The 11,146-nt window shown below is 32.6% G+C and overlaps 2 protein-coding genes and 1 long non-coding RNA gene across 6 annotated transcripts; 2 read left to right on the top strand and 1 right to left on the bottom strand.

Moving 5' to 3' along the window:
• Positions 1 to 69: 69 nt before the first annotated feature.
• On the bottom strand, positions 70 to 2,010 carry LOC107906036 (uncharacterized). 3 transcript variants are annotated; one of them, XR_005913904.1, is made up of 6 exons: positions 1,614 to 2,010; positions 1,357 to 1,445; positions 951 to 1,045; positions 763 to 859; positions 510 to 568; positions 70 to 428 (listed from the first exon to the last, which is right to left on the bottom strand). It is a non-coding gene; the product is annotated as an uncharacterized lncRNA (long non-coding RNA). The 3 variants fall into 3 exon arrangements; XR_005913903.1 differs by having other exon boundaries at positions 951 to 1,445; XR_001686650.2 differs by having other exon boundaries at positions 763 to 1,445.
• Positions 2,011 to 5,761: 3,751 nt separating this feature from the next.
• Positions 5,762 to 7,046, top strand: LOC107906035 (protein LURP-one-related 11). The gene is made up of 3 exons (XM_016832879.2): positions 5,762 to 6,113; positions 6,220 to 6,459; positions 6,544 to 7,046. The coding sequence occupies exons 1-3, from the start codon at positions 5,886 to 5,888 to the stop codon at positions 6,676 to 6,678; spliced, it is 603 nt and encodes a 200-aa protein (XP_016688368.1). The 5' UTR covers positions 5,762 to 5,885; the 3' UTR covers positions 6,679 to 7,046.
• On the top strand, positions 6,682 to 10,612 carry LOC107906034 (translation initiation factor eIF-2B subunit alpha). Of its 2 annotated transcripts, none has more exons than XM_016832877.2 (5): positions 6,682 to 7,577; positions 9,311 to 9,463; positions 9,579 to 9,720; positions 9,895 to 10,136; positions 10,274 to 10,612. In XM_016832877.2, the coding sequence occupies exons 1-5, from the start codon at positions 7,101 to 7,103 to the stop codon at positions 10,478 to 10,480; spliced, it is 1,221 nt and encodes a 406-aa protein (XP_016688366.1). In that variant the 5' UTR covers positions 6,682 to 7,100; the 3' UTR covers positions 10,481 to 10,612. The 2 variants fall into 2 exon arrangements, with proteins under 2 accessions (XP_016688366.1, XP_016688367.1); XM_016832878.2 differs by having other exon boundaries at positions 6,925 to 7,577; positions 9,898 to 10,136.
• Positions 10,613 to 11,146: the final 534 nt, after the last annotated feature.

Raw genomic sequence — 11,146 nt, 5'->3', positions numbered from 1 at the left:
GAATCTACATAATTATGACCCTATAACATTGATATCTCATATATGAGATTGGACTGACATCAAGGCTATTAGATTTAATCCCTAATAAAACTCAGTATGACATTACATACATCCCTAACAAAACCATCAAAGCTGTTGAGAATTGGTACCGTTACTTTGTTTTAAAAAAAAACCCTCTTTGAATTAATTAGATTTTAGTTAAACAAAATTTTACAGTTTAATATTAAATAAAAATTAAGTAAAAATAAAAAAACGAAAGGTCGAAAAGATGGAGGAAATGGAGAGAGAGAATGAGTAAATGGCAGCACAAGGAGATATGCATCCCTATCAGTACCATGGCAGCCAAAATTTTGAATTGAGTTTACCAGGAGCCGTATGCTGCTTTCTCACGTGTTTTCTATAACTTACAAGCTTGGGATCAATTATCCCTACACATGTTTAACAGAAATGTCAGTCCTAAAGGTTTAACCATTTATCTTTCTCGTGTTGTTAAATAATTGCATACTTACAAGCTTGGCCCATTCTCATCATGACCAGCAATGAGAGGAGATACCCCGAATGGTCGAGACTGCAAAGAAAAATGTTATTGTATGTGAATTAAGTATTTTCAGATAAAGCTATTGAAACAACCCTATATTAAATGGCAAAAGACACTGAATGCATACAAATAGATGTCATACGGGGAGTAGCCCCGTCTTTATTGGTTGCTAAGGTGAGCAAAAAAGAGCATAGACCAAAAAATCAAAATAGCTGCAACCATACAGAGAAAAAGATATGCAGCTGCACCATGGATTCTTCATCTCGAAGGGCCAGATCACAACGAGCTTTGTGTTGGGTCATTGGTCCACCATATGAGAATCTATGGTTCCGTGTGAATCAAAGAGGTATCAGCATAAAGGTTCATTGAATTACAAATAAAAGGATAACGGCAATAACGACAACTATAGTACCTGAGTCTCGACTAGTGCATCAGTAATTAACCTACTCATAGCACATCCTATATACTCTTATCAATTTCCATAATCTTCTCAACAATGCTGGGTTCCTGAAATAGAATCCAGTACCTAAGAGGTCTGAGATAAGTCGCAAGAACTACATTCCCACAAAATCTAATATGCATGAACATGCTTCATACTGAGAGATTTCAGTACCTAGAGGTCTGGGCTAAGTTTCAATCCTAGAGTATTGACCCAACCACTCAAATGTTTGCAACTGAGGTCTTAGTAATTTGTTAAAACAAACCCCCTAAGACCCTAACAGCTAATCATCATTTCATTATTATTCATGGAACTCTACATCTTAAAAACGCTTCCTTTATAGTAAATGAATAACATTAGATAAAGTAAGAGTGCAGACCAACAGGGGTGAAGTACTGCGCTTCTCGACGGCCAGAACGACACCGTCTTTGGTCTTTATTCCAATTGCAGTTGAACCCAGCTGCAGTTCTTTAAAAAAAAAAAAACCATTTACATTAAAACACGAGTAAAAGCAAAAGACTACACTTAGCTAGCTGACATAAATATGATAATAAAAACAAAATTTTCCCTTGAGAGAACTTTAATCAGTAAAGTGATTTTCCAAAGAAACAAATAGAAAAAAAAAAGTAATTTTACATTGATGGCCTCCATAGCATATTCCACCTTCCCTGTTCACCCCACCGCCCTACTCACTCCTTCAGTTCAGAGAACAATTACCAAAAGAAATTTATGAAAATTTAACAATAAATAAATATGCTTTTATTTGGTGAGAAACATGTCGGATCGACTAGATTTATACCTAATCCAACGAAAAACTACTACGTGCCCATACAAAGAGAGAGACATTCGTGCTTGCTTTTGTCGTGAAAACAAGCCAGGTTAAAGCCGGCACCGTTTTAATATAGTAATTTCTACGTTGATATACTAACGGAGAAATGTACCGGTTTAACTAATAAGTGGGTAAGGGTTGAAAAAATATGTTGGCAGAAGTCATTTTCTTTCCATCTTTTAACGGAAAATCAACTAACCTTATTTATACATTATAGAGAATTTAATTATATTATATAACCACCTAATTAAATACTAGGAAATTTTGGTTATTATAGTTTAAGAGCAAATTTGACGGAAATGATTTAAAATTTGATAAATTTATTATTAAAAAGTAAAATTCAAAACAGAAATTAATAAATAAAATATTATATAATAGATTAAGTGTTAACTTTTCTCAATTTATAATATAATAAACAAATATATAATTAAAAAATATATGACTCGAATAATTTAATTCATTAAGATTGATCATTATTATTTTATTTTGGTTCAAGTAAATGGAATTAATTTCATTAAAAATGAGTTAAAATTATGAATATCACATTATCACCCGAACGTATAATTACCTAAGCAAATAAGCTTACTAACTTAAGAAAATGATACAAATCTGATATTAGAAAACCTTACATTCCTGGGATTAAACACAACCTTAAAACAAACTAACTAAAAAATACATATAATTACAAGCAATTCTAAACGGCAGAAAGAGAAACAAATATAATTTATTGTGATAATTGAGTTGCAAAATAATTTGATTAAAAATATTTATTAGTAGGCCTTCGAATTCCACCTTTCACTTGATCTCTACTAAATACAGAAGTTTGAAGACATTTTCCTTGTTTATAAATATTAAAAACATGAGGTGGGTTTAAGATTGGATAAGACGGACTTCAAATATATAAAATCTGTTGAACCTATCAACCTTAATGATAATGGATTAAAGTTTATTATCTTCAAACCCTGACCTAATTAATGCCGCTTGATGATGGCCACGGTCGCGGAGCAATGCCTTGTTGCGATCTCTAATCATCATAACCACGTACTTAGGGTTTAATTAATTAATCAATTTAATGAGGTAATGCTGCAAGGTTTCAGGTAAGGGATAAAGTCGAAGCGTGATTCACATTCCTCTGTTCTTTTTTGGCTACTACATTATTCTTCTTACTGTTAGTATTAAAAAATGGACATAGGATTTCAGACAAAGATTCTACTGTTTTTTTGGCAGTATCAGATGATAAACTTGGTTAACACAGCAAGTACGAGTACGCTTTATTCCCCCCTCTAAATGCTGATTGAGGTGTAACGCACTTCTGCTTTTAATCTTAAGTTTTGGGATTAGGAGTTAGTTTCCAACATGTTTTTCTTTTGGGTAAATATCACATACGGTCATCCAACTATCAAAAGTTTCATTTTAGGCACCAAAAGTAAAAAAGTTTGCAATTTGAGCACCCACGTTACATAGTTTGATAATTTTAGTCACTCATGTTAAAATCACATGCGGCAAGCTGATGTGGCAGTAAAAAAAGTTGGTATAATAACAAATTTAGCCTTCACCTTTTACATATTATATCAATTTAGTCATAATTTTATAAAATTAGCCCTCAAAAATTATAAATATTCTCAATTTGATCCTAATTCTAAAAAATTCAAGAAAAATACATGAATATTTTCCATAAATATAATAATAAATTTAAATTTTATATTTATATTAATGTTAAAAAAATAAAATAAAATAAAATAAAAATATTCTCACTCCTTCCCCCTCCCCGGCCGAACCTCCTCCAAGCATCCAAACATATGAAAGAAAAATTAAAGTCAAATAAAGCATAAAGTTTTACAATTCGAAGCAAAGTTTTTTTTTTTATCTTCATTCCTCTTCAAATATGAAACAACCAACATTACAAATCGTGTCTCATTTCCACCCCTTCTTTTTCCCATTCACAATCTTCAATGCCCCAACAATATCGACTTTTGTAATGGCAATTCTAACCATTGCCTTGGCGCAGGTTAGTGAGGCGCCATCACCGTCGTTGGATGCTGGAGCTGGACTCTCCGTCGGCATTTCTACAGCCGCCATTGGCTTCTCTTTGATCATTTATTTTCTTGCTTTCTTCAAGTATTAAATTTATGGGCTTGTTTGGCTCTCCTCTCCAGTGGCGGAGCCACTAAGAGACCCGGGGACCATGGCCCCGAAGTCTAAGATTTTTCAATTTCCCCATTTATATACATATTATGACCCTTCCAAATATAGAAGTAGACCCTTCAATAATTTTATACTATTAAAAAAATTATCCTTTAATAAAAATAAAGAGAATCTTTTTGAAGAAGTTAAAATTGAAGAGTAAAAATTAGAATACGAAAAGAGCCATATCACTCTTGGCACTCAAATTATTTCTCTCGTCCCTTCTCTTTGTAGCTGTCTCCACTTGCAAGTTGTGGAGATTTCGTTCCCACCTTAGTCCTCTCAAAGTTAACATTCTAGTTCCGCCACTGCTTATTTTATGTGGTTTTCATATTTATGATACTAATTTTTTAGTTGGTTAGATTTATTGTAATGAAGTTGATTCTTTGAATGAAATGTTTACGTTATCATTTATGTTTTTTTTGTTGAATTTCTTTATTTTTGCAACGTGAAAGAATTTATTCTCATTTAGCGCAATAAAAGCAGAAATTTAAATAAAAGCAAGATTCCATAATGAGAGTAGATTGACGAGGCCGAGAGACGCTGGTGGGGAGTTCGGAAGGGGATTCTTATTTTATTTTGTATTAATATAATTATATTTATTTAATATTTATATAAATTTTAATAAAATTTAAATTTATTATTATAATTTTTTAAAATATTTATGTATTTTTTAAATTTATTAGAATTAAGATTAAATTAAAAATATTTGTAAATTTTGAGAGTTAATTTTTTAAAATTATAACTAAATCAATATAATATGTAAAAGTTAAAGAGCTAAAATTATTATTATATTGATTTTTTAACTGCCATGTAACTTTATCGTTTGTGATTTTTAACCGGAGTGACCAAAATGACCTAATTATATAATGTGAATGCTCAAGTTATAAATTTTTTATTTTGAGTGTCTAAAATAAATTTTTTTTATAATTAAATGATTATCTGTATATTTTACTCTTTTATTTTACAATTATAATTCCAAGTAAAGGTTTTCTTGAAAGGTGAATATTCAATTAATAAATTAAATACTCTAGGTTCCCAAATTTTTTAAATGTTTGAATAGAATGAATGGTTGATAAAATTTTACATGAATTTAAATATATAAAATAAAAATTATTAGAGTTGTAATAGAAACATTAAATAAAAAAATAATTCGATTCGAATTAAAATTTTTTGATATAATAAATTTAGTAATTAATTTAAATATTTCAATTCGAGGGAATTTTGAGAGTTGTCTAAGTTCATTTTCAAGATAAAATAGTGAAAACGCTACCTTTATGAAATTCGATGCAACTGTGAAAAGTAATATTATTTGAATCGGACCAAACCGATAAGTTAATTCAAGAATCGGTCGGGGTATTAATCTAAAATGTACTTTTAAATTGATTAGATCAATAATTGACATGAAACGATTAAACCAATTAAAAGTAAGTTGAATTAATAAAATAATCTAAAAATTAATTAAACTGAAATATTTTAATTTTTTTAATTGAATGATGGGACCAAAAACTCAATAACTTGACTAGTTGAACCAGTTTAAGAAACATGAGTGAAAAGATAAGGTTGAAAAGAATAAAATATATATGTCAACAACATTCATGAATCTTAATTATATCACATTTTTTCGAAGCTTTATCTCTTAAATGTTTAAAGAATATAAGTCAAGAAACACAAAAACACTCTCTGAAATTTAATATACTTGATATGGCAAAGTTGAGTTTTAACTCAAATCATTTATATATATATATTTTAAAAGATACTTGCATTTTTTGAAACTATATATAGGTATTTTTCTATAGAATAAACATTACCCCCACGAACTAGTGCTCTAAAATCTGTATAAAACGTCGAGAGGTTTTTAGGACAGAAAGTCCAAACCAGTAATTTTATTGCAGATGTTAAAGATCCATCCCCAATATGTCCCATATGTTCCTTTCACCACATCAACGGAAGAAACTTTCACGATTTGGATGAAATCTCTGATTCTTAGCGGCAAAGGCTGCACCGTGTTCGACTCAAACGGCCGGATAGTTTATCGTGTTGATAATTACAATCGCAAGTACTGCGATGAAGTTTACCTAATGGATTCTACCGGAAAAGTTTTGTTCACCATTCGAAGAAAGGTGAAGCATTATTTTCTCAGAATCATATTCAAAATCGTTGGACATGATTTTCTGAAAACTATATATAATATGGAAATCAATTAAGTTATTTCTTTATGGGTTGCAGAAATTTAGGTTGATTAAATTCTGGGAAGGATTTAGAACATTCAGTGGAAGAGTTAACGATGAAGATAAAAACCCAGGTTTTGAAGTACGAAAAAGTTGCAGGATTTTAAGATGCGACTCCATCTGTGAAGTTATTGTCAGGTTACATGGGGATCAACCGTGTCAACATTACCGGATTGAAAGCTGTCCAGGCAAATCAACGTTCAAGATTGTAGACAAGCTCGGCAGACTTATTACGGAGGTAAAACTGATAACAATAGCTATAATTATTGAATGCTTTAAAGTATTGTTGATTAAATGGTGTTATTGCATGACGATGAAACAGGTGAAAAGAAAGCAATCTAAAAGTGGAGTTAGTTTAGGAGAAGATGTATTGACAATGGTGGTGGAACCCCACGTCGATCAGTCTCTTGTAATGGGCCTTGTTGTAGTTTATAGTCTCATCAATGGTACAATGTGAAGTAGCCATTCTGACCCTTGTTCATGTACATCTTACTAATGTTTTATATATCTAAATCAAATCCAAACTACAGTGTTGTTGTGATTAAAATGTTGATAATCACTTTATCTTCTATTATTCTATCCAAATCTACCTTTTGTTTAAAATTATGTAATAATTACTAATGCTAGCGAATTATCATACTTTAATTTTAAATCTATTAATAACATAAATAATCGCCTGATTACCTTTCCTAAACAGTAAACAGGCGCATAATCAGTCTCTCTCGCTGCCTTTACCGATAAGAGAGCCTAGTTTTTTTTTTCTTAAATCTCCCTAATTTTCCTTCAAATTTCCCGGAGAAACTAACGCTTCCAAATACCAAAAAGTCATAGTAACGGCCTTAAAAATACGTATCGAACAGAACACACGAATTTTATTCAATGTGGTGGAGATCGGCTTCTTTCATTCTGGACAGACAGCAACATCAAAACCGCACCGTTGCACCGAGTCCCGAATCCTTCCTCCTGTCATCTCCTCCTCCCATGGCTGATTCTCCCCTAAATCCTAAATCTAACATTTCTGCCTATTACCAGACCCGTGCCGCCCACCACGCCGTTGTAACGAGCGATTGGCTTGCTCAGGCCCAGGCGGCTGTCGGCCGTCATTCCGACGACGATGGTTCGCTGGGAGATGATAAGGGAGCTGCCCCGATTGGAGGAGGAGGAGGAGGAGGAGAAGAAGAAGGAAGCGGGAAGGCGTTTAGTGTTATTGATGAGTTCAATAGCTGGAGGAAACAGCCTGCTTTGGCTGAGGCTGTGGCGGCTATTCGCGCCCTTGCGGCGGTTATTAGGACGAGTGAGGCTACCACTATGATGGAGCTTGAAATTGAGCTTAAAAAGGCTTCTGATTCGCTTAAAGTGAGTATTTTGGTTATTGTTTTCATTTTTTTAAAATGCCTTAAGAGAGTGGCCATTGTTTTGATCATGTCTGATGGATTTAATTATATTGCGAAATTTCGTGAAATGATAAATTTTAGTTTAGCTTTGTTTGTTTGAATAATTTTTAAGCTTATTATATTTATCATGCTTTTATAAATCTTTCAGTGGCATTTTTTATTATTTCGTCGTCGATAGGTACATTAGGATCTTAAGAGAATTATATGTATATTTCTGTTCCTCGTGGAGGTACAGTCAACATTGATTTTATCCGTTGGCACATGAATCCGTAGACAGTTTTCACTCATAATTTCTATGTAAAGGAAGGTGTGCTTTTTGCTAGTTTTCTGTGTCTATTGTTTATCGTATTTTCAGGAGTTAGGACGCTGAAATTTGCAAGAGCCACAATTTTTTTTGTGTGTGTGTGTTTCTACTTCCCAAAGCAATAAAATGGTAACACCATGATGCAGTATGCTTGTCAAGGCCTAATAATTGTACATTTCTGAGTTTATTCTTGAGTTCCCCATGGACATTATGAGTTGTATTGGCACCCTAGTTTCAGAAGTATATTATAAGTTTGTGTTTCTTGATACAAAAGCATTTCTCTTTGTGATTTTTTTTACCTTTGGCAATAGGCTTAAGTCCTTTAGAGTGGCTGGATAGATCTGGTACTGTTTGGCCAAAAGGATATGCATGTGACTAGTCCGGAAGCAATTCTTTTATGCTACTTCCAATTCTTAAATAATTGTTTGCTTAATCATATTGTTAATTATCCAGTTAAAGAATGCCTTTTTAGGTGTTGAGCATTATCAAGTGTTGAAGGGATGTTTTTGGTGGCATGCCATATCTATGAGGAAGTTTTGCACACATCTGTTGCCAATACTTGTAGTTATGAGTTATTGGATGCCATTGAATTTGTGTTAGATACATGTTATATGCTAACTCACTATGTTTTGGAGAATTTTAATGTCATGGTAATCAAAGAAGCAAAGCATTTTAATGGCATCAGCTTTTTTACAATTAAAATGTCCACAAGCTAATGTGTATGAACTTGGGATGTGGAGTTCAGCTTATTGGGATGTGGAAACTAAATAGTAAAATGTTGAAATTGTCCCAGTTAATACCACATTACGGTTGGTTTCCATGTTACAATACGAAATCCAATGGGAAAATTGAATTGCTGTCTGCTAATCATTTTCATTTAGTTTGCTTAATCATATTGTTAATTATCCAGTTAAAGAATGCCTTTTTAGGTGTTGAGCATTATCAAGTGTTGAAGGGATGTTTTTGGTGGCATGCCATATCTATGAGGAAGTTTTGCACACATCTGTTGCCAATACTTGTAGTTATGAGTTATTGGATGCCATTGAATTTGTGTTAGATACATGTTATATGCTAACTCACTATGTTTTGGAGAATTTTAATGTCATGGTAATCAAAGAAGCAAAGCATTTTAATGGCATCAGCTTTTTTACAATTAAAATGTCCACAAGCTAATGTGTATGAACTTGGGATGTGGAGTTCAGCTTATTGGGATGTGGAAACTAAATAGTAAAATGTTGAAATTGTCCCAGTTAATACCACATTACGGTTGGTTTCCATGTTACAATACGAAATCCAATGGGAAAATTGAATTGCTGTCTGCTAATCATTTTCATTTAGTTTGCTGTTTAAATAATGTTGCCTCACTCTCAAGCTTATGTTTGCTTTGCCAGTCGTGGGACACAACCTCTATCTCGTTGACAGCTGGTTGTGATCTCTTCATGTTGTATGTAACAAGAACATCAGCTTTAGAGTATGAGGACTTTAATTCAGCTAAGTCTCGCCTGATCGAACGTGCAGAGAAGTTTGGGGAAATATCTTGTAAGGTATTTCAGATAAATTGTGGCTTTTCTAGTAAATTGCTTCTCTACTGTTTCATTTCATTTTAATTATACTTGAAGCATTCCTGTTGTTGAAAGACATTATTGCCAAACATTGTAGGCTCGCAGGATTATTGCAATGCTAAGTCAAGATTTTATTTTTGATGGTTGTACCATTTTGGTACATGGTTTCTCTAGAGTTGTTCTCGAAGTATTGAAGACAGCAGCTGAAAACAAGAAACACTTTAGAGTTCTCTGCACAGGTTTTACTTTCTATGTACCTTGTCATGTGCATGCAACTATTTCTTAACAGGATTAAACCAAATGTGCTGTCATCAAAAAAGAAGTCTAGTCATTTTATCTTTTTTTTGCAAATGTTCTACTAAGTCATATCAGATGGCGGTGTTTATGAAAGAGTTCACATTGTTTTAATACAGAAGGAAGGCCAGACAGAACTGGATTACGATTTTCTAATGAGCTGGCCAAGCTTGATGTTCCCGTAAAGCTTTTAATAGACTCTGCTGTGGCATACACTATGGATGAGGTGGACGTGGTACTCTTTGGAGCTGATGGAGTGGTTGAAAGTGGAGGTATCATTAACATGATGGGGACATTCCAGATTGCATTGGTGGCACATAGCATGAACAAGCCTGTTTATGTGGCTGCAGAAAGCTACAAGGTAACTAAAAAGCTTCATTTCTTGCTCTTAAGTATTTGAATCCGAACAAAGAAATACGCTACATACAACGAACCTAGAAAGAAGGGTTCAGACTACCGGCTAGCATAACTCAGTTGTGAATTTCTTCTTCCTTGTAGTTTGCTCGACATTATCCTTTGGACCAAAAAGATATGAGTCCTGCGCGACGCCCCATTGATTTTGGGGTACCAATCCCATCCAAGGTTGAGGTAGAAACATCGGCTCGAGATTACACTCCTCCTCAATATCTTACTCTACTCTTTACAGATTTGGGTGTGCTTACTCCTTCCGTGATTAGTGATGAGCTCATTCAACTATATTTATAGTGAAGCTTCAATGTAACTTCTTATTCTCAATGTGAATGTCTGTATTCAATGCTTTAGAATTCATTTTGGGGCTTTTATTTTTTATGTATTTGTCTATTGTATTTTGAGCAAAACAGTAAAAATTTTGTTTAATCCTTATAATGTTGACAATTTTATTTTGGTTTTCTATGAAAATTAGTTTTGTACGTGTTAAGTGAAAAAAAGAAGTCTAGGTTCATCTCAGTGGTTTTTAATATCTTTTATTAATTTTTAATGATTTTAATAACTTATAATTATTAAAAAGTTTCTTTTATATTTATATTTTAATTTTTTAGTAATTATCAAAGGAATCAAGTTCAAGATGAGTCTGGATAAATAGTTGTCTAGATTTAAATGAATGTGGATAGTAGTTTATTCAGGTTCATTCTAGATATATTATTTTAAATAATTATTTTTTAAAAAATGTATCTATTTGTCAACGATTTTTTAAATATTTGCTTGAAGCCGCAAAAATGCCATGTCAATATGCAGTCCATGTGATATGTTATGTATCACTATTTTAGTCAAGTCAATAAAAATGTCACGATCAACGTTAGTTAAAGATTTCATTGATTAATTTTTTCAGCTACAAGAGTTGAATTGAAAGTTGAATTGATATTTTTATTTCTTATTGATGGTTTTTTTTTT

The sequence above is a fragment of the Gossypium hirsutum genome, chromosome D05, assembly GCF_007990345.1.
Source record: "Gossypium hirsutum isolate 1008001.06 chromosome D05, Gossypium_hirsutum_v2.1, whole genome shotgun sequence".
Lineage (NCBI taxonomy): Eukaryota > Viridiplantae > Streptophyta > Magnoliopsida > Malvales > Malvaceae > Gossypium > Gossypium hirsutum.
This window is presented reverse-complemented; position numbering and strand designations above follow the sequence as displayed.